Below are 23,942 nucleotides of genomic sequence, written 5' to 3' on the forward strand. Positions count from 1 at the left end.
GGGAGGACAGGCATACACTGAGGGGGAGGGCAGAGTTCCTGTCCGCCTGCAGTTCCTCTTGTGAGCTCTGGGCTTCCTATTTTGATCGTTCTGTGACTCTGCTGTTTGTCGCCCTCCCCAATAGGGAATGATTTGGCATCATTTTAGGATTCCAAAGTTCCAGGCCGCTGCTTTTCTGCTCCCAATCACGACTGGCATGGTAGCGCAGGAAGGAGATGAAGTAACCTGTTATGCTCCGGGGGCAAGCAAGGCCACAGCTGGACGGCCATGGCTGTGGGTGGGTTGCTCTGGGCAGAGAACTCCTCTCCCAGACCCACTTGCTTCAGAGGTGTGAGTGTGACAAGGCACGCTGTTTCCAATCATTTTCCTTCCACTTTGGTAGCGCAGGAGGGCCTGTGCCGCACACCTCTGCCCCCACCCTACCTGCACCTCCAGCCATCTCAACCTTCAACCTTCCCATCCCTGTTCCTGCGGGGGGGGCGCCCCCCCCCCCCCCCCAGTGTCCCCTTCTCTCTAGGCATTCCCCTGTCTCCTGCTGGTCAGGCCGCACTTAAGAGCAGCGTTCCATTTCCGACTGAGCCCAGGGTACCAGGGCAGTTGCCCACCCCTGTCAGCGTGCGGTTTCCAGCCTGGCCCCCGCTGACGCCCGCCGCTCAGGGCGTTGCCGGCCTGGCGCAGACGACGCTGATTGGCTGGAGCCCAATGAGCGACGGGAAAAAACCCAATAACGTGGCTCTGCTGCCGCCAGGGATTGGGTCGGCGGTGTCCTGAGCGGGTCAGGGGCATAGGGCCGGCCTGCCGGGCGGGCGTGGCGGGAGCGAGGCGGTGTCAAAGGTGGGTAGAGGGAGTCCCGGTTTGGAGGTGGGTGCGAGCAGCCAGGGAAGCAGAGGAGAGGGCTGGCCAGGGAGGGGAAAGGCGGGGCCTATTCGATGCGGAGCCCGGGACCACACCAGTGAGGCCCAGAAGGGACTGAGGAGTAGAAACGTGCCAGGAAGGGAGGGAGGCCCTCCATTGGGACATTTCGATGGCACCTCTAAAATCCTGGCCTCGGCCCTATGACATAGATACTATCACCGTCATCAACACAAAAAGGTTCATCCCCCCTCGCCCCACAACACCCAGCCGTCTTTCACCAACTACACCATTTGACAATGTGCTTCCCCCCATAACCTTGGCCATACTTTGTAGTCAGGAGGCCTAGCTGCGCACAGCTGGCCACAAGGCCGTTCCCTTCTCCGCGAGTTCGTGGCTCCTCTGGGCCCATTACCAAATCAGTCCTACCGCGTTTGCCTAGCACCTGTGGGGGCCTGCAGGCTTCTGGAATGGTCCTTGAGTCGTGCATCACCCTTGTTACTCTACTTTTGATGTGGATCTCATCTGATGGATGCAAGCAGGTGTGGTGCCCCCGTGTGGCCACACATCCCGGCTGTATTCACGACGGATTTCCTCAAGAATGTCGGGCTCCAGAGGTCACAGACTCTTTCACTCCACACAAACCGTTTTCACACTCACCACATGAGTGAACGGACGTCACAGGGCCCTACAACTCCACTCCCACGTTTATATACACCCAAAAGAAGTGAAAATACACATCCACAAACCTGAATGGGAAGATCTGCAAACGTTATGTCAGAAGCAACCCACATGTCCATCAACTGATGAACCGATAAAATGTGGTCTGCACATGGGACGGAGGATGTGGTCACAAAAAGGAATGGAGTCTCAGCACATGCTACAATGTGGGCGAACCCCAAATGCGTTACACTAAAGAAGCCAGACCTCAGAAGGCCACAGAAGGCCACATGCTGTATGACTGCAGTCCTAGGAAGTGTCTGGAAGAGGCAAATGCGCAGAAACCAAAAATACAGGGGTGACCGCCCGGCACTAGAAGGGGAATGGAATGACTGCTAAGGGGTTCAGGGATTCTCTTTGGAGTGATGCAGAGATCCTAAACCTGACCAGGGTGACAGTCGCAAAACTCGGTGAGTATATGAAAACCCACTGAATTGTGCAGTTTAAAAGGGTGAATCGTATGGAGCGTGAGAGGTCAGAATTTCCTCTGCTTTTCTAAACTTTCTACAGTGACCCTTGTGTTTTACCAAAGATCCAGTGACATTTTTAGTATTTGTGTGTGTTTATATATTTTTGTATCTTGTATCCACTGTCAACTGTTTTATAGAAAAATACAGGTTTTTGAAATCTTCGGAAACAAGTACAGCAACGGCCATGCGAATGGTACAGGCCAGGAAACCAGTTCACAGTGATTTAAAAGGGCAGGAGCAGAAGCGGGACTCCAAGTGCCAGGCCAGTTCTTTGGGCTCTCTACCATACATTCTAGAACAGAGACCCCCTGACGAGTACTTCATGAGGGCAATGAAGATTAGAACCGTATCAGACACTTCCAGTCAATTTTAGTTTTCAAGTTTGGACTGACCTCTTAAGTTCCCTGGCTGTTTTCTTCCCGCGTACCAGCCACATGAGTCCTGTGCTCACAGCTGAAGTAACGAGTCCGCTCCGGCCCTACACCATCCTCGAGCGGCACACCTCCCATCCAGTACCCTTTCTATACCCTCCTTTCTGAGATTTTTGTTGTGGGAGAGCGTGGCTCGCTCCCCTGGTTGAGATAAGATTCTAATTAAGGAAGGAGTTTCTAGCAAACAGAAACCGAATCGCACAAATGGGATCGAGCAGCTGCTTTTTAAAATGCTTTATTAACAGTAACTAGTATTAACAGTAACAAGTCTTAGTAGAGGAATGCAATCGAGCTATCAGATTTGGTCTGGGCACTGGACAAATGAGACATTTCTGAGACCTCACAAGGGAGTGCAGTGTGGGGACTAGAACTAGTTGGGTCCCCTCTGCAAGCAGCACAGGACATCCTAAGAGATTTTGCCGCTGCTCTGTGGCCTCTGCGTCGGGCCATGGAGGGGAGATGAAATGAAGCACCAGGAGGACACTGCAGGGCAACTACAGTCACACTGGACCCGGGAAGCTGCAGGTAGGATGGCAGCGCACAAACTCTCGAACTCGGACAGCGGGGTGTGGCAGGGTGCTACAGTGTCCCAAGCCTGAGGGACTGCAGTGCACGGTTCAATTTGCCTTTCTTCACTTCTACACACATTTGGGAAATTTACACTAGCTGATGCCCAATTCAGTTACATGTTGTCTCAGAAAACTTCATATTAGGTGGTGGTTTTGTCAGCTCCTCTGTTATTTTTAACCTTATAACACACTATATAATGACTAAAAGATCAGTGTTACACTTGCATATGTAGTTATAGCCTAAGGTAGTTAACTTGCTTTGCTTTTAAAAACAAAGCACAACAGTATAGATTTAAACGGTAGTATGTCGGAAGTTAACAGCTATTTTAGTTCAACATACATTTCACAGCCATTATGATGTGTTTCGCACTGATTCCAAACATATCTAGCAGCTCACTGGGCTTCCCACTCCGAGGGATTCCTGCCACTGCCAGCTGACGGACCAAGATGTCAGGCTCCATAGAGACAGCTGCAGCAACGGCCTCCCCGATGCCACCTGGGGAAACAAGAGACATGAGGCTCTGTTCTGGAAGCAGCTGGTCAGCCTTAAAGCCTCAAGGTATAGAAGCCTTTGAATTTGCTGGCTCCTAGGGAAAAATATTCTTCAGCAGCCATTGATTCACGTCAACAGCCACCCTCTGGCTAGCCAAAAGAAGTCTCATTCGAAACTGTGGGTCTCCAAATTCCTCCCAGCCCCACTACAACAGGAGCTCAATTGGGGCTCCATAGATGCGGGGGTCTGCAAGCTGAGATACTTAAAGCTGTCAGGAAACCCAAAACGATGCCAACAAATAAACCATACAGAAAAGAATGACCAGCAGGCCACCAGCTTCAGCAAGGCTGCTTGCAAGGCTGGTCCTCAGGTGACACCTGGGCAATGGGCTGGTGCGAGTACCCAGGAACACCTGCTTTGCTGTGTGCCCGGCAGAGGGGGCCCATGTGGCCAGTGCCCAATAAGACCCATGCTGCGGAGTCTTGAGTGGGTTCGCTGGTCTCCAGGGACGCATCTGTCACTGCTGGAGAAGGGAGAGCACTCAGTGGTCCCCCCACGGAAGGGAGGAAGGGAACCCAAGACGTGGGGTCCTTCACCCTGACCTGTGTCTTCTGTCCTTGCGGGTCCTGGTGTGTGTTCTCTCCTCGTAATAACCTCAGCTGTGAGAGCACAGAGTGCTTCCAGAGGATCACTAAAGCCATTAAGTGCTCAGTGATCATGCCGGGGGGGGGGGGGGCTCTTGGGGCCCCTGATACAGGAACACATGCAACTCTCCACTCCCTCATGTGCCCCACCTGACATTCCCAGTTCCCTCCCTCTCCCTGCCATGCACATTTTTTTTTTTTTTTTTTTGCAGTTGCCATGTTCTCTGCTTGCAAGCCACTATTTCCCATTTTGAGAGGGGAACAAATTATTAATCATTCAAAACTCAAGAGCAACTGTGAAGCTTTTCATTATGATCCCTTCCTGCCCGCAAGAGAGTTACAGACACTCCTTTGTGCTGCCACTAAGCCACCTGGGGACCAGGCACTGTGCCGGGGCCACACAAATGAGTATGGGCATGCCCCCCCCCCCCCGCCCTCTGCGAGGAGCTGGTGTAGGTGGGCAAGAGACCCATAAGATGATATACTTGCAAAGAGCAGTAATAAAGACTGTTGTATGAGTGGCTGGCTGGCTGACACCCTGAAGCAGGTCACGCTTCCCATCATGGTAAACAAGAACACTTCTAACCAAAGCAGACTTTCAACATGACCCTCAAAGGCTTGCACATACCTTCTGAGTAGTGATCCTCCACTGTGATAATACGGCCACCTGTGGCTTTTGCACTGGACAGGATGGTGACAGTATCCAGCGGTTTAATGGTAAACAGGTCAATGACACGGATGGAAATATCTGGAAAACCGCAATAGCCAGGTTTATGTGTGAAATTGACTTAGAATAAAAAGACCAACTGGGGCGCATGAAGCAGCCCAAGTCCTACCTCTGCCCAGCTTAAACTTCAATGTTCACCAACCACCAAACTGACCTTGCTTGGAAAGATCTTCGGCAGCTGCTAAGGCTTCGTGCAGTGTAACTCCAGCTCCAATAACCGTGACTTTGTCATTGACACTGTGGCGGAGGACCTGGTATTATGCCCATTGAACAAAAAAGCCGTGGTTACTATGCACGGAGCACATCTCAAAGATAACACTCTGCTACATTGCTCTTCCCTGATCCTACCAATTTTACTGCTTAATAATTCACTATAAAAAAAAGCTGCATCAACACACTGACGAATGACACTCTTTTTGATAAATCCTATTTCATATTCACTTTACAAATTCACCTATCATGCTTCATGATATACATGGTGCCAAATCACTAAGTTCTTATAGAATAACAAAATGCCCCTTTAGCAAAGAAGGTGGACTTCAAACCTGATCTGAAAGGCAGAGGGCCAGAAACAAGTTGTATGGGACACATGCTGCAGACCACAGACTCACTCTCACAGAGGGTCTGTAACAGCACGATTTCTGGACCACCCGCAACATCTTGTTGGGGCATGCACACAGACTGGACTCTGACGATGAACACGTCAATGGAGATAATTTGGGGGCATTTGCGACATGTTCTGTGCAAAGCACCTTGCATGTCCAAGTGCCCTATAAAGCCCACGCATTAGAGGGCTCATTCTGTGGCTGGAGAAAGCAAACCTCAGAGTGGGAGGAACTTGCTCAGGATAGGGCTGAGGCAAACAGCCAAGCCCATCTGACATTGAAGCCTACATGCTCACCCACTAGCTATTCTGTAAGCAAGGACAGGGGCCTGGCCTTTTTTTCCATAGACTTCTATTTCCTCCAAAGTCACTCAACCAAAGGCATCTGGAACTATTCTGCACTTCATCCTTTTGTATAGGTTTCCTTGTAGCTTAAGCACTGCTGACAGTACAAACATTCAGGGCTTCTAAGCCACCCCATTCTTTGATAATATCCTAACTTTTTCATATACATCCATATAAATACATAACGCACACCCCCCCTTTGCAAAACCTAGCCCTTGAATTATCCATGCCACGCACATTATCACACGCATTTTAACTCACATCCTTTACCATCAGGAAATGTACTTCATTGTGTCAGGACAGGGCAAATATTAGGGGAAAAAGAAGACAAGCTATGAAAAAGCTCTGCCAAATTACAGGTCACTCACCGAGACCCCCACCTCCACCCTCAGGGACATTCAGCCTTGAGTTTCCGCGGGAGAGTAAGGGGAACAACAGAACCTGTGGTTAACACTGAAGATGAATACTGCGGCTTTCTCATTCAGTGCTGGCAAGCTACCCAGCAGCAGGTCACAAACATTTGGTTATGCCCGCTTTTTTGCAGCACTAAAGCCATTCAGTACTCAGACACAGTCCTTCTGAGCACTACAAACTATGAATTCTCCAGCAGCTTAGTTCTTAGCAATCAAGTCAGATGTCACCTGTTGTTCCTTTAACACTGGCTAGTGCTCTTTCACACATTTAAGTATGAATGACATTCCAAAAAAGCCTAAAACATACAAACTTTCTTCTGCAATATGATCTCAACTACATAAAGCATACATATACGCCATAAGAAAGGCAGGAAGGAAATGTGTCAGAACATCTGCGAGCTCTGCTCTCCAGGTGGCAGAGCAGAGTCACTTATTTTCTCCCCAGATGCTGTTGGTTCTGTTCTTTGCACATACATGGCCCCCAACAGAGACCAGGTCAATGTCTTGGTCTGAATCCTGGTCTTGCTGCTGTGAACCCGTAGTAAGCCCCTCACCTACAACACAGGGCTGCTACCAATCTGTGCTTCTAGGGCTTTTGCGAGAGAACACAGAAGATAGCAAGTGCCCAGTGATGCTAGCCTTTTTATCAGGCCCACGGGCAAGGCCACATCCCACCAACTTCAGTGCCACACAATGACCAGTGGCAAGACATTCATGTTCCCTTTTATTCCTGGCTTGGATCTGCAAAACCCAAACCTGACAGATTCACTATTCATTTGAAATCGGTTGTACTATTTCATTTAGCTCCAGGCTGTGGTAATTTACACCCCAACAACTCAAGGACCTTTAAGTTGTTACCACTTTAAGAGTTCAACAAAGAAGAGACTCCATTTGGAAAGGGAAAAAGTTTGCTTAGGCTGATACTGGTAGAATGCTCCTTCCTGAGGAAAAGCAGGTAAGGTCACAACGGAACTTTTTTTAAACCAGAGCAAAGAAAGGATCAAGCCTTGACTGTAGGGATACCTAGTGCTAGCTTTAGACCAGATCTCTCCACATGAAATGATACTAGAAGGCACTACAGGACTTAAGATCTTACCTTGGCCTGTCCGATCTCAAAGCTTTCTTGTTGGGTGTAAATAACTGCAGTTTCTGGTCGGCTGGTCCGAATATAGCATATCCCCTAGGGCGTAAATTAAAACCAGAGCTACAGTTAAAAAAAAAAACAAAACTAAATTTCCAACTAATAAACTTGTTTTAAAAGGGAGGGGGAGAAGACAGCTAAACAATTCTCTTCACTAAAAACAAAGCACACATTTTGGAGCAGAGGATAAACATCTATACAACTACTAGCAAACACGTCAGATGGCACCTGATCAGATCACTACACCAAGCCAGGCAAAAACCTACGTAGGACCCTGGCAGATGCCCTCAGTGACAAGCCTTCTATGCGATCACATTCAGTGATATAGGAAAGCTTTCTCACATACCCATGGACTTGTTCTTTCTCTGCAGAACACAAATGCAGGCCACAGCACGGACTCATGTTTAATAAAAAGCCCAGAACACGACGTTAAACAACTGATTTTTGCCATAATAGTTTGTAATATTTCATTCTTTAAAAAAACATATATTATAAACTATTAGTTTAGGAACACTGGTTCTATCCCAACCATGCCCAGGGCTGCCTATGCAGGGCCATGGGTGGGCACAGGGCTGGTGGTGAGGGGAGTCTGTTGACCATTAGGTGGAGCAGCTGAAAATGTTCAGAGTGTCCTCTAGCCTGCCCTGCAACTGGGTTCTAGACAGGAATTAGGTTGAGTCCATCTACAGCCCTTGTGGGAGACTTGCGAAAGGGCAAGTGGGGCACAATTCATACTCCTGCCCTTCTAAGAGGTTTCGGAGGGTGGACCTGGGCTGGGGACTCTGAGGTCTGTCTACAGTGGAGACACTGGCCACCCACTGGTCACTCTCCAGCTTCCTGGATGTCACGAGGTGGTGACAGCATGGGATGTGTCTAAGGCCAGCATCACTGATCCCTCCTGGAGCCCATTCCCAGGACATTGCTGACAGCCCCCCTTTTCTTTGGGGTGCCCAGAGCACTCGCCTCGCCGTGTTGAGCCCTGCCCCATATGGGCCGTCAGGTGTTCCGTGTCCTTTTGTACTGTCTTTTATAATGTGATCATGTTTATGTTCTACATGCTCAATCACTTTTTTGGGGTAACTGTTCTGTCTCTTAAAGGAATCGTACAGCCAAATTTTCTGTAACAAATATGATCTTTACACTGAGAAAATAATGGGAAAAACCCAATCATCGGTATCAAACTAGCAGCGGAGCCTAGAAACATTTCGTCTTAAACAGTGTCCCCTTAAAAAAAAAAAAAAAAACCTTAGTGCGGCACCCTGGGTGGCTCAGTCAAAATGTCTGACTTCGGCTCAGGTCATGATCTCACAGTTTGTGGGTTCGAGCCCCTTGTTGGGACTCTCTGCTGACAGCTTGGAGCCTGGAGCCTGCTTCAAATTCTGTGCCTCCCCGCCCCTCCCCCATTCACACTCTCAAAAATAATAAAAAAAATACCGTGCTATTGGCTGCCAGGAAAACAGCATGTTCTGTTGAGATGGCATCACTTGGATAGAAAATAGTGCAGTTGGGAACAGCTCGGAACATGGCCAGATCCTCCAGGGCCATCTGGGAGGCGCCATCTTCACCTGAGAAAGCAAAGCCACGGCCCAAAAATGCATGATCAAGGGCCAACTGGGAACCTGCCCTCTGCTGGATAAACAAAAGCTTATTTCCACGGGGGGAGGGCCCACACTTGTAGCTGAGCCCTACAAAACTGTCCAATTCTTGGGCCAATATAATGCCATAATTAACTGCTACATGTCTCCCACGAGACATCACTGTGGGTTAGGATCCTAACTGACCATCCAGATCCCTGGAGCCTGCTTTGGATTCTGTGCCTCCCTCTCTCTGCTGCCCCCCCCCCCTCAAAAATAAGCATAAAAAAAAAAACCCTTAAATTCTAAAAGCAAAACAAAACATGCTGGTACTGAGAACTCATACCAACAGATATTCCACAGTGGGACCCAACAAGGTTGATGTTGGTTTGAGAAACAGCTCCCATCCGGATTTGATCAAATGCTCGGGTCAAAAAGGCAGCGAAGGTGCTGACAAAAGCAACAGTCCGACCACGGGTGGCACATCCCAGTGCCACGCTCACCTGCAATAAAAAGGTGAATTAGACACCCTTAGAATAGTTGGCCTATGTAAGAAATATTAAAACGTGGAAGCCTTGGGAAAACAAATGCTTGAACCCTGCCCCCTCCTTTCCCCTTCCCCAGTGCACAGTGTGTCCCAGGATAATCTCTACTCCACATTCCCCCCACCACCTCATCCTTCCCCAGGCACGTAGCTGGGCAAACCCGAAATCTGGCAAACCCCTGATGTCCCCCAAACTTCCAGAAAATAACAGGAATTGGGGCACTGGCTTGGCTCCTTCAAGTCAGGAAGATAGGGAAGAGAAGACAGGAAAGCTCGGGACATTCAAAGCCTCCCTCCCCACAGTCCTGGCAGGTCCCCTTCTGCACCCTTCTCCCTATTCCCTCACATGGTACCCTCACTTTGCATCTCCTGGGAAATGAGAAGAGAACAACAGAGGCTCTCCCATTGGCCCCCAACCACCCACCTGCTGGCTAGGAGACAGGGTACCTGCACCTACCTACGGTCCACTGGCCCACCTGCCATGCTGAATCTCACCCTTCTCCTGAGTCCTCAAGGGCATCTCCAGCAGTGCAGTTATCCCCTCCCCTCATGGATCCAGCCCCTTTCTCGTGTTACTCTCTCACCACTCGAATATATGCTCGTATCTTCTATCTCTACCTCTCCACCTCCACCTCATCCTCCCCCCCCTCCAGATACCACCCTTCACCTGGGCTCTCCCTCACAAAAAACTTCTCATACCATCCTCACTTTCCCACTTCCTACTCTCTGCCCAGCCTCTTCCAGGTTATCAATAAAAAGGCTTTCATGTATAAAAAAAAGTTAGGGCAATAGAATAGCAATAAGAGTGGAGATAGAAATGCTTCTGACAACTAAGGAGAGTCCTTGTGTGATCTTTAATTGGATAATTTGAGTATTAAAGTGCCTCAAATTCAATACATGGGAATCTATCTTTTGTTAACTACTTAAATTTGTAACAAGAATTTAAATTTTATCTTAAAACTAGGAAGAATACATAGTTCAGAAAAACACATTCATAGAATACACTTGAAGACAACTGACGTATCCTCCAAACTACCTGACCCCTTACCAACCAGTACTCTGACCCCCCAGGGCCCAAACAGAGCTCCCATGCCCTCAAATCCATTTCTCCCCCAGTCGTGTCCATCTTGGGAAGTGACACCTCTCTCTACCCAGGCACTCTGGCCTACACCCGAGTGCCAGCCTTGGTTCTTGCCCTGACACCCACCCTTATGGCATCCTGTTAGCTCTCCTTCCCAAAGAGATTCCAGATGAGTCCACTTACTTCCAACCTGGCCCAAGTCCCCATCTTCTGTCACCCCGCCCCCCAGCAAGCTATTCTTCACATTGCAGGGCCTTGTAAAACATATCATGTGGTTTCCCAGTAAACTGCAAAAGAACCCAAGATACTGAAAGTGGCCAGTAAAAGCACCATATGATCTGGCCCCTGGTGACCTTGCCAATTTCCTCCTGTACTCACCATGCTGCCACTTTTTCTCCCTAGATGGTTCAAATGTTGGCCTACTGCAGAGATAGCTGTCCCCTCTGCTGTTAATGACGTCTTCCAGATCTGTGCACGACTCATCACTTAAATCTCAGCTTAAATGTCACATCAACTGAGAGACCATCCCTGATTGGCCCCGGTTACATTCCTACCATAGCCACCAGGTTCGACATGGCATTGGATACTACTTATTAGCTGCAGTTTTACTAATTTTCTTCCCACTGTGGGAACCCATCAGTACAGAGTATATGCTGAAGGCTGTTAACTAAAGGAATCAAGGAGATGGGGAGCAAGCTTTCTGATAAGAGACTCAATTTGGAGAATGATGGATTGTATTTTTTCCATTCAAAATGGAAATAACGAGACCTAGAGAAAAACGTATTTATGCTTACAGATGTTAACGATCTACTTTACCTAAAGGGTAGCTTAAATTCTAATACTAACAGGCCCAGAGAAGCACCATAAATCAAAGTGCAGGGTGGCCAGAGGCAGGGACATGGGCCAGTTGGCTGTGGACAACCAGCTAAAGGGTCCCCTGCTAATTTCCAGCCAACTGGTGGCAGGAGGTAATGCCGTCTTGGTGCTGACAGATCTTCCTACTCTTTAAGAGAATCCAGAAATTTGGATTCTACAGAAAAACTTATTTTTAAAACCTGGAAATCAAAAAAAATTGATAAATACTACTTGCTCCAAATGAATCCTAGCAGTCCTGGAAGCTACCCCACAAACTGCCTAGCTACTCTCGACTTGCTTTCTCACAGCCATTTTTTCCTCCAGTACCTTTGCTTTTATAAATGGAAAGAAAAACTGTAATTCATGGCTGGCCTCCTGTGTCCAGCAGGCCACTGTCAATGAGAAGACCCAGGAGGAACACCCATAGCACACGCACCATGTTTTGCTCAGCAATAAAACATTCAATGAAGCGCTCAGGGTGCTCCTTCTTGAATATGTCTGCGAAGGTGGAGTTCTTGGTGTCACCATCCAGCACAATGACTCTATTGTTTGCGTGGCCCAGTTTAGCCAGCGCCAAACCACATGCTTTCCGAGTAGCTACCTGGAAAAATCAAATGGTAGAGTTTTCTAGAGCAGATTTAGAAGGTGAAATTTTGTGGATTACAAATGGTCTTTTGTCTTAACGAAGAAAGCAAATTTGTAATTCATCAATAATTTCTTTTCGTGTCACAAAAATGGATGGCTAGCCAAACTTAAGCCCATCCTTGGTTCACTGGGTAGCAATTCTCAAAAAAACTTATAGTTTACCAAGACAAAATTTTTTAAATGATTATTTTTGAGAAAGAGGCAGAGAGAAAGGGAGACAAGAGAATCCCAAGCAGGCTCCGCACTGTCAGCACAGGCCCTGCTGTGGACTCGAACTCATGAACTGTGAGATTATGACCAGAGCTGAAACAGCTGGATGCTTACCCAACTGAGCCACCCAGGCACCCCTCACAGAAGTTTATCAAAATACTTAAATTTCCCAAAATGCAAACGCCTGTGACTTTGTAACTATAAAACTGATAATGCACAGTGCAAAAATTAAAATGGAGAACTTTTTTTAAAGTTTATTTTGGGAGGGGGGGAGAAAACACAAGTGGGGGAGGGGCAGAGAGAGGGAGCAAGAGAATCCCATCGAGCAGGCTCCTTGCCGTCAGTGTGGAGCCGGACCCCACAAACTGTGAGATCATGATTCGAGCCAAAATCAAAAGTTGGATGCTTAAACCAACTGAGCCACCCAGGCACCCCTTAAAACATAGAACTTTAGAATCATGATACCAACAAGAAATTCCATTAGGATACTGAGATTGAACTGAGTTTATGGATTCAGGGGATAATTGACATTTTCACAATATTGAGTTTTTCTACTAGAAATTAAGGCTTGGCATTTTCTCAAAATGTCAAGCAGAATTATCACGTGACCCAGCAGTTCTATTCCTAGGTATATACCCAAGAGGAAACTAGATCTCAACAAAACCTTGCACACAAATGTTCAAAGCAGCAGTTACAACAGCCATAAAAGTAGAAAAAACCTAAATGTCCATCAAGCATTGAATGCGTAAACAAAATGTATAGTATATTCATAAAATGGAATACTGTACTGCCACAACAGGGATGGACCTCAAAAACAACATGCTAAGAAGCCAGACAAAAGGTTCACACATGACTATTTAATATGAAATGTCCGGAATAGGCAATTTCACAGAAAGTAGACAAGTGGTTACTAGGGGCTGGGGGAAATGGAGGGTGACTGCTAATGGGCATGGTTTTTTTTTTTTTTTTTTTGAGGGTGATGGAAATGCTGTAAGACAGTGTGGTGATAACTGGACGATTCTGTTAATATGCTTTAAACCACTGAATTGTACTTCAAATGGATGGATTATATATAGTCATATCTCAAAGTCATTAAAGAAAAAGGTTGGTCTCTTCATGTCTGTGTTCATTTCTCTAAACACATATCTTTAAAAATAAACAATTCATGTAGGTAGTACAAAATTCAAGTTATGAAAGCCTCGGGTGAAGAGGCCATCCTCTCCCTGCTCACCTGTCCACCATCCACCCAGTCCCTTGCCCAGAGGCAGACAGAAAGGACAAGTCTGTGTAGCATCTTTTCAGGAATGGTCTATGTACAGATATTTGTTGAGCATCTCATATATACAAAGCATGTGGGTTTCTTTTGGGGCTACAGTTTTAAAAGTACCTTTAAAAAAAAATTTTTTTTGATGTTTATTTTTGAAGGAGAGAGTGTGTGTGAGGGGGGAGGGGCAGAGAGAGAGGGAGACCCAGAATCTGAAGCGGGCTCCAGGCTCTGAGCTGTCAGCACAGAGCCCAACATGGGGCTCAAACCCGTAAACGAGATCATGACCTGAGATGAAGTCAGAGACTTAACCAACTGAGGCACCCAGGTGCCCCTAAAAGTATCTTAATATAGCTCCTATATATTTAAGTTTTTTAGTTTTTCTTCCCATTACAAAAATCATCTGTTTTGTTAATATAAAAAAGGAGTTAATCTTTGTATTTTTTTTTTGAGTATTTTTGAGAGAGCACCTGCACAAGGAGGGGCAGAGAGAGGGGGGACAGAGGATCCGAAGCAGGCTGTGCAGTGACAGCAGACAGCCTGATGCAGGGCTCAAACTCACGAACCGCGAGATCATGACCTGAGCTGAAGTCGGACACTTCACCAACTGAGCCACCCAGGCACCCCCATATATTAGTTTTGATACAAGCGCTTTTCCTGGACTCTTATTTATAACGGTTTCCAGCTGATTCTCTTGGGTTTTCCAGACATACAACTTTATCACCTACAAATGATGAGAGGCTTGCCTTCCTCCTAGTCAGGAGGGAGTCTTTTACTGTTATTTAACCTCATTGGCTAACACTTCCAGAGTGGGGCTCACACTCTGGCAGATTAATGAGATACTTCACTGTGAAGTATGAAGAGGGCTCTAGGTTTAAGACCTCTAGATCAAGAATCTAATAGAAGTGTCTTAGCAGTCCTGTTTCTTGGTTTAAAGTTTTGTTTGATATTTATTCTGAGAGAGACAGCACAAGTGGGAGAGGGGGAGAGAGAGAGGGAGACAAAGAATCCCAAGCAGGCTCCGCAAGGTCAGTGTGGAGCTCAACACGGGGGTTGAACCCACAAACCTAGGAGATCATTACCTGAGCCAAAACCAAGAGTCAGATGCTTAACTGACAGGGCCACCCAGGCACGCCATTTTTTATAAAGTCCATTTATTTTTAAGTCCTCTCTATACCCAATGTGGGGCTTGAACTTATTAGGACCCTGAGGATCAAGAGCTAATGCTCTTCTGACTGAGCCAGCCAGGTGCCCCTGACTTGGTTTTTAAACTCATTTTTTATGAACCGGACTTAATTTTTTCCTGTTCATAAAAAACATAACCTCTTTAAAAAAAAAAAAAAAAGGGAAGTTCAAGGGCACCTGGCTGGCTCAGTTAAGCGTTGGACTCTTGATTTTGGCTCAGGTCATAATTTCAGTTTCGTGCCCTGCTTGGGATTCTTGTTCTCTCTCAAAAAATAAACTAAGAAAAAAAAAGTTCTCAAAATCCCACCTTCCACCTTCAGTTTGGTGTCATTTCTCCAAATGCACTTTCCAATGGTTTCTAATAATATATGATGCCCCCCACCTTTTAAGGTTTTCTACACAAAAACGATTTTATGCTGCTTTACAACTTGAAAAATTTAGTAATTGGGGTGAACTCTTAGCCTCTTGCTGGGTTTTTCCAATTCCATAAGCATTCAATGCTGAAATCAGTTTACTACCTATTTTAAGGTGGGGGGAGACAGGCAGAAGGAGAGAGAATTCCAAGCAGGCTCTACTTTCAGCACTGAGCCTGATGTGGGGCTTGACCCTGTGACCTGGGATCATGACCTGAGTTGAAATCAAGAGTCAGATGCTCAACCGAGCCACCCAGGTGCCCCAACATTCATTCTTCTAGACATAACTGCACACTTGCATAGATAGTTCTGCCGGATAAATTCCTAGGAGTTGTACTATTAGTTCTAAGAGTATGAACAGTTAAAGTGGTGCCAAAATACCGTTCATTAATATGTGCATTTTCCTGATTAACACCTTTCTTCTTTTTCCCCCCTAATTTCTGGTGTAATCAATTCACTTTAACCCATATTACCAGGCTAATAAGCAACACTCTAAAGATCTCGAAATAAATAAATGAAGGCTAAAAAATTCTTTCCTTCTGGGTTCATCACCTTGTTTTTCTTTGGTCCTGAAGACTCTGCCTATTTGGGGTCTGCTATTATGGCAGGGTCTCATACCTAATTTGTTTCCTTTTTGAAGAATTGGTCTTTGATGAATTGACCTACTTCTTTCTGTAATCCAGGGGTAAGTTCGAAACCTTGGCCAGCCAGGCCCCGACCCTTAGAGTAGACACAGAATTGTGGCAGTTTCACACAGAGTAGACTGCCACACCACAATTTTGCAAGCAAAAGCTACACAGCACTAGATGCTTAGAAGTATCAATCGACTAGTAAGAATATTCAGACTGAAGTTTGAAATAAAAATCAGAAATAGTAAAAGAGAAGATACTTATTTTTATTGCATATAACCTTTAGTTAAAGGTCATGCAATCTAATAACTGGTTCATCCATGGAGATCAGAGTAAATGAAGAGTCCTGGGTATTAAAAAAAAAAAAAAAAGCAGAGAACAGTTTGCCTACCTTCTCATCAACTGTGTAAGCAGGTAGAGAAATCATTTCTATATCTAGGATGTTGATTTGAGGTGAGTCTTCAATAGGGGGTTTTGGGTCAAGATTCTCATTGGTCTGTATCTGGCTCTCAATTAGTTTGATAATCGCATCAGCTCGCTCTTTTGGCACTGGCTTTCCATGCCAATTTTCTGCATCTTCAATACCTGCAACCAAATAAAGGACATTTGTTCCAGAAGTACATAATGGAGCGTCTGTTAGATCATCTCAAAGACATCCTTATGGAAAAGATATTAGCTGAGGACTCACAAGAATAAAAACCTGGCACAGGGAGCCCGAGTTGGTACTGCAGCCCCAGAGGACGGCCTGAAAAGGCCCAGAGGCTCTTGGGGGGAGTCACTGGCCCATATACTGGTGAATGGAGAGGGGAGTGTGGGATAGGAAGCTGGAGAGATAGGCAGGGTGGACCATGGAGGATCCTGTGCGTATAAAGTTTGAGTTTTGTCAGAATCAAGATAGGAAACCACAGAGGAATTTGGAGTGGGGAGGTGACTGATGAGCTCTTAAATGTACAAAGACCACCATGGCAGCCGCATGGAGACTGGCTTGGGGAGACTATAATTAGGGAGAGATGACTTGGGTCTGAGCATGGGAAACGGAGAGCAAGAAGCAGATCTGAGATCAACCCGAATCAATCCAAATTGATGACAGACTGTGTTTGCATGTAGGGGGCACATAAGGGAGAGGTGAGGGCAAGGATAATACCCAGAATTCTCCCAGGAGCAAACTGGTCAAGTGGTCATTTACTGAACTGGGGACACCACAGTAAGACTGTATTTTAAGAAAGAGTCATGAAACAGTTTTATTCTAAAGCACAGATATTAAAACAAAGCAGGAATCACACCCTCTGCAACTGTTTATACTTGAATGACTTCAGGTACAGCTTTGAAATCTGCCAGACCTACTTTCAAAACCCCGTCTTCCTTCCCTGACCCTCAGTTCCACAGGTACCTTTTCCAGGAGTGCCACTACTACCAGGTCTGTAGGTGTCCTCCCAGAGAGTGTGGGCACAGGCAAGTGTACATGCCCTTATTTGCCTATCTGTTCACGCATATAATAGCATTCTCTCTCACTCTGCACTTCTATGCAAATCGCTCTCTGCCAGTCCTCTGATGGACTATCCTCCTAGCTACTCCCTCCTGCACACGGAAAAATCGCTGCTCACTTGCTGGGGGTCTGGGCTTCCCTTCCAACCCCTAACCAGACCCACTACGTGTAAGGACCAAGGACAGCAAGGGCCTCCAGCACATTACAGGTGGGATCACTGAGCACTAAGCCAGATGTCTGCCTGGCCAGACTGAGTCTCCTCCTGCCACACTGCTGTGCAGACAGATGTTTTCAATAACCCCGAGCAGAAAAGAAACATTTGCTTACTTGGAGTGCCCCGGCCCTTGAAGGTTTTGGCAACTACAGCAGTGGGCTTGTTCTTTACTTGACTTGCCTGCAAGAACGCCTGGCACAGTACCTCCACATCACGTCCGTCCACCACGTAAGTATTCCACCTGTCAACCCAGGAGGAGGCTAGGTTACAACGTGAAGGGGGAATGGGGCAAAAGGGTGACATAAAGCAGGACACAGTTACCCAAAGGCTTCGCAGCGCTTCTGATAGACATCCACGCAGTGCTCAACGGGCAAGGCACCACTGTGGCCCAGGCGGTTCACATCGAAGATGGCCACAAGGTTATCCAGATTGTAGTGGGAAGCAAAAGCCAATGCTTCCCAGACGGAGCCTTCTGAGGACTCACCATCTCCCAAGAGGCAGAACACCCGGTAGCTAGGGCAAGCCAAGAAAGGTTAAGACCCTGCTTAGGGCTCTTCTGGAGCACTCAAGCAAATGTATTTCATGGAGAAAAACAAAGGAATAGAATGAAATAGTTGCTTCACACATCATTACGTTCCTAAAACTTTTTCTTTTCAGTTCTGTCCAAACTCTACGAGCTAAGGAAACACAGCTTTAAAAAACTTGGGCCTCACAAGATGGATTTTTGGGCTAGTTTTCTTATTCTAGCATTCTTTTGCCATGTCTCTGGGACCCACAAACAACAGGGGATGTGGACAAAGTAGCTCCTTAAACACCCAAACAACATTCATATATACAGTTTCTCAGTAAGCTCCTTTTTAAGCACAACCACTATTTCAGATTCTAACAAATTTATTTACAACAATCACAACAAAACACTGTACCTCAGGAGCATACGTTCTGTTGTAAACCGTGAACTTCTCCACAATAAGAACACAAAAACATTAAGACCAATAAGACACAACCTAGACCCCACCAAAACGCTGCAAAGTTTTTAAAAAAATGATTAATGGGGTGCCTGGGTGGCTCAGTCAGTTAAGCGGCTGACTTTAGCTAAGGTCATGATCTCATGGTTCATGGGTTCAAGCCTGCATTGGGCTCTGTGCTGGCAGCTCAGAGTCTGGAGCCTGTTTCAGATTCTGTGCCTCCTTCTCTTTCTGCCCCTCCCCCGCTCACACTTGTGGTCTCTGAATAAACATTAAAAAAAAAGTTTAAATATTGATTACAGGATACGAACTAATACAGGCAATAATGAGATGAAAACGTTAACAGACTCCTGGGAGATGGAAGAGGGTAGCTGCCTGAGCAGTGGAGGAAGCACAACCAAGTGCCTCCAAAGGGGCCACCTGGGCTGGAACCAAGACGTGACTGGATCTGGACTCAGGCACGTCCGGTGCATCTCGGGAGAACATGCACACCAACACAGCCAACCCTGGGGACCCCCAGCACCACCCCCATCTTGCTCACACATCAGCGGCAGTTGGGCATACACCCCTGTAGGAAAGACACTAGTGGAACCACTCTAAAAAAGGAACTCTTTGATTATTAACATACAATGGGGCCCAACAAAAGTCGCAAATGCACCAGCTACTAGCTCTATAATGAGGCTCAAGAGAAATGGAAAACACAAACATGTCACTCTTAGAGAGCAACAGAAATAAACCAGTCTATACGCTACAGGCAGCACTTAGAATCCAACCAGAGAAGCCAGAACAGTTTACAGAAACACAATTTCTCTACTGCTAGGACACTTGGGAACCTGACCTTTCTAAACAATCATGGTCTTCCCAAACTAGTAAACCATAAGTAAAGCCAAAGTGCCTGAGGAGTGTGGTGGGGACAGGTAAACAGTGGATAAGAGCCTTACCTGGCTTTGTCAAAGTACTTGCCAGTATATGCCATCCCACAAGCAGCCCCCAGTCCTTGCCCAAGCCATCCGGTTGCCACATCAACAAAGGACAGCCTCTGTAAGAAGGGACCAAATGAACTTAGACATACCTGCAGGACACAAATTATCAGTCCAACTTCCAGCATGGAGCACAGGCTGCTCTCTGGCACGGCCCCTCCCACCCTTTGGGGTGGATTTCTCTTTACCACACCCACATAGCACCCCAAGTCTCAACATCACAAACACAGGGGGAGCCATAGGTAATCCAAGGTCAGCTGGACCTGTGGAAATTTCTTCACACAGCAGCCTAAACAGAGCCTAAGAGCAAAGCAGAAAACGTAAGAATGAGCCTTGCCATTTTCACAAAGCCTTTCGTGTAGTCCTGCACAAACCAGATGTTCAATCTCTTTGGAGAATGCGGGTTCTGAAACACCGGAGTGCCTGGATGGCTCAGTTGGTTAAGCGTCTCTCTTGATCTTCGCTTGGGTCACGATCTCATGGTGAGACTGAGCCCCGAGGTGGGCTCTGTGCTGACAGTTTGTGGAGTCTGCTTGGGATTCTTTCTCTGCCCCTCCCCCACTTGTACTCTCTCCCCTTCAAAAATAAACATTTTAAGAAAATGGAGGCTCCTGGGTGGCTGAGTAGGTTAAGCATCCGAGTTTGGTTCAGGTCATGATCTCATGGTTCAGGAGTTCAAGTCCTGCATCAGGTGAGCTCAAGCCCTACTTCAGGCTCTGTGCTGACAGTGTGGACCCTGCATGGGATTCTCTGCCCCTCGTTCACTTGTGCCCTGTGCCCCCCCAATTGAAAATTACAATTTCCCTGGTTTGTAAAACTCAGGTCAAATGAGATTTCAGAAGCGGTCATCTGTAAGTGCTCATTCCAGAGATGAATCATTTTACACCACTGCTTCCTCTCCCCTCCTCCTGTGTCTATGCAAGGCTATTACTATCCATAAAGATAATGCCCTCTCAGTGCCACAAGGCAGTGTCAAAGGTCCCAAGCTTCCGAAGACACACTGAACTTATTCACTGCTTCCCCTGCCACCATCTTAAACTGGCCACAAACATCTCAATTCTCACTGCAGTAACCTCCTTACTTCCCCCCCCCATACCTATTCTCAACACAGCCACCAGGGGAGGCTGTCAAAACCTAGGTCCACTCCTCACCCTGCAGAGAGCTGTCCAAGGTCTATTTCGTGCCAAGTAGCGTCCAAGTTCTTACACCACCCTCCAGCCCCCATAATGTCCTACTCTCCTGCCATCGCTTTGGATGCCCTGGCTTTCTTGCATCCCTTGAATGCCCTGGGCATACACCTGCCTCAGGGCCTTAGCACTCACAGCTCCCTATCCCCCAAGTGCAGGAGTCTAAACAGGCACACAGTTCCCTCTCACTACGCGCCCCCCCCCCCCAAGTCTCTGCTCAAATGTCAGCTTCGAGGCTTTCCTGGACTGTTTCAACTGGTAAACCCTCCCACCCTCACTTCCCTTGGATCCAGGATGCTCAAGCCCATCCAACATGCTGGTTACCCAGGTTTCCTCCTCCTCCACTAAAATGTCCCCTCCATTCAAGCAAAGAATGAGGTATTTTGTACCAAGGATGGACCAACGGTACTTGTTAGTCTCTGATCCTTCTCTCGTCGTGCTCCGTCCAGGGCTCTTAACTGTCCTTAGCTTTCTTCACACTTTTGTGCCCCCAGAGACTCCCTCTGTTTTGTACTCCTAGCCCTGCAGAACCATCCTGCTGAAGTCTCTCCTCATGTCTCTAGTTCTGCTAAAGAGTCCCCCTCAGCCAGCAGGAGACCGTAGGATTGAGAAGATTGGCAAGCCCCAGCACAACGCTCAGCATGGTGGAGGCATCCCACATGGGTTCCCTTACCTTCCCCAAGAACCCTTACACTGTGGCAAGGGGGGAGGAGCAAGAGCTAGAATAGAATGCATACGAGGTGCGATCTATGCACACTCAGAAAAGACTGCTCTTTCAGGTGGCACTTCTTACCTTTGTTCTGGCACAAAATACGCTTGAAGAACCAGTTTACAAAAAGAACTTTTGGTTACTTCTCTGGCCTGCTTGGTTGGAGAAACAGCTGATAAAAAACAAGGCCCTGCGGCGAGATAGAAGTGGATATACAGGGATCACAAAAACCTCCCCAGAAGCCTTCACAGTACCTCATAATCAGCAATACCGATACTGCCAGGTCTTAACAGTGAGCCTCCTGATGCAGTTGTTGGTGCCAGATATTCACATCCCAGGAGTACCAATCGTGAAGACTGTGGCTCCTCTGCCATAGCAAGTACATTTAATCCATTCTCAGCCAATGCCAAGACGAACTACACTCCTAGGTGTTTTCTCTTTCCTTCCAAACTCACCTGCTTCTTAAATCTGATGAACCCATAAATTCTGGCAGCTGAACAGTGCCCAACTTGCTACCGCATGCCAGAAAGCCTCTTTATCCCACTAAGACAGCAACAGTTACAGGACAATCCAGGCATCTTACAGTTTTTTTTTTTTTTTTTAAGTTTTGAAAGAGTAAGCACACACACAGGGGAGGGGCAGAGAGTTCAGATGTGGGGCTTGAACTCGCTAACCTTGAGATCATGACCTGAGCCAAAATCAAGAGTCGAATTCTGAACTGACTGAGCCACCCAGGCACCCCATCTTACAGGTTTTAAACCAGAGATCTGTGTACGCATGCTGTTTGTACATCTGCATTTATTACTTAAAAATTTTTAAAATATTTTTGACAGAGATGGAGCATGAGAGGGGAGGGGCAGAGAAAGAGAGAGACACAGAATCTGAAGCAGGCTCCAGGCTCTGAGCTGCCAGCACAGAGCCCACAGACTGTGAGATCATGACCTGAGCCAAAGTCGGATGCTCAACCCACTGAGCCACCCAGGCGCCCCCATTTTTTATTGCAAAAGTCAAGCTTGTAGAAAACTTGTAAGGATAGTACAACGAAATCCCATGTACCCTTCACCTAGGTTTGTTGCTAAGGGACCACTTTTGCTTCATCTTGCTTTTTCTACACTACATGCTCAGAAATTTTTATCTTTCGCCAAACCTCATTTGAAATTACATTTCAGACACCAAGACATGGGTCATAAATATGACCCCAGGTACTTCAGCCATGCCCATACTCTGACTTTATTCTCTAAACTAACACCCACTACCCAGATCTGAGGTTTGTATTTGTACACGCCGGCTGAGTTTTAAATGTTTCTCTCAGAACACCACAAACTTTCAGACATCAAAAGAACTGAATGTTCTTTTAGATCAACCCTGCTTTTAATATTACTCCCCTTTCCTGCCCCTCAATGTCATGAGATACCTGGTGCTACACCTAGTGTAACGAGAAAATCCTCCCATTGTGTCAGGCCAAATTTACTGAGAAATAGAAAATAAAGGTAACTGTCGGGTGGAATATCCCTCCAAATTCAACTCAATTTTCCTTGAGCTCAACATAGATCCACTAATGTTGCCCACCTCTACCCAGGTGGCAGAAGATGGGAGCATGACCCTGCTGGGGACCTGGGGGGGGGCCTTTAGTGCTAGGTGGCGTAAGGCAGAGCACCAACAAAGGAAAGGAAGGGTGGCCAGTTGCCACAAGCAACCTTTCCACTACTGCAATCCTTGCTAGAACATCTCTTAAATCTTTACGAGGTGCTATCGTCTCAATATTTGTGCCTCTCAAAACGCTGATGTTGAAAATCTAAGGCCGAAAGTGGTATCAGGAGGTTGGGGGGGGGGGGTCTTTGGGTGGTGATAAGGTTGCAAGGGCAGAACCCTCACAAATGGGATTAGTGCCCTTGTAAAACAGGCTTAAGAAGACTACTTCCCTTTCTATGTGAGAGTACAATGAAAAATCTGCAACCAGGAAGAGGACCCCCCCCACCAGCAGTGACCATGCTGGTGCCTTGATCTTGGACTTCCATTTCCAAAACTACTAGAAATAAGCTTTTATGCTTTATAAGCTACCCAGTCTGTAGTTATTTTGTCACAGCAGACTGAAGAGACTCAAGACATTAGGCAGACAAAGAAGAACCAAACAAATAAACAGAGCCCATTTCTGGTCTTGTTGCCACGTGGTGGCTTTGAAAATGACTTTTAAGAAGCAACTAGGCAGGCTCCGGGCTCCTGTGGGGACTTACCTTGGAGAGGATGAAACGGTCATTATCTGGGTTCTCCGGGTCCTCCTGTTTATACCTCATGATGTGAAAGAACAGCACGGCCATGACCTCAGCAGCACTACTGGAGGACGTGGGATGGCTTAAAGACAGACATGGTACAGGTCATTTCTCACAGGTGATTCACCAGGGACCCGGTGCACAAGGAGGCCTTTTATTACACAGGCTTCTCAGACTAGAAGCAGCAGTCCTTTCTCCCAGGCATGGAAGAATCCAGCCAAGGAAAAGGGATGCAGGGCCACTGCCTCCCAAGTTCATGGCTTTTAAGGATGCTATAAGGCCCAGTAACTTCATAACCTCTCTCCCTGTGGAGAGCAATATC

The 23,942-nt window shown here is 46.9% G+C and overlaps 1 protein-coding gene across 1 annotated transcript; it reads right to left on the reverse strand.

The window, feature by feature from the left end:
• Positions 1-2,692: 2,692 nt before the first annotated feature.
• Positions 2,693-23,717, reverse strand: TKTL1 (transketolase like 1). The gene is made up of 12 exons (XM_040467425.1): positions 23,585-23,717; positions 19,416-19,513; positions 17,831-18,022; positions 17,623-17,750; positions 16,201-16,394; positions 11,900-12,064; positions 9,330-9,486; positions 8,844-8,974; positions 7,365-7,448; positions 5,061-5,157; positions 4,808-4,927; positions 2,693-3,538 (listed from the first exon to the last, which is right to left on the reverse strand). The coding sequence occupies exons 1-12, from the start codon at positions 23,666-23,668 to the stop codon at positions 3,369-3,371; spliced, it is 1,620 nt and encodes a 539-aa protein (XP_040323359.1). The 5' UTR covers positions 23,669-23,717; the 3' UTR covers positions 2,693-3,368.
• Positions 23,718-23,942: the final 225 nt, after the last annotated feature.

Source organism: Herpailurus yagouaroundi, unplaced genomic scaffold (assembly GCF_014898765.1).
Source record: "Herpailurus yagouaroundi ecotype Mexico unplaced genomic scaffold, PumYag 67493, whole genome shotgun sequence".
Lineage (NCBI taxonomy): Eukaryota > Metazoa > Chordata > Mammalia > Carnivora > Felidae > Herpailurus > Herpailurus yagouaroundi.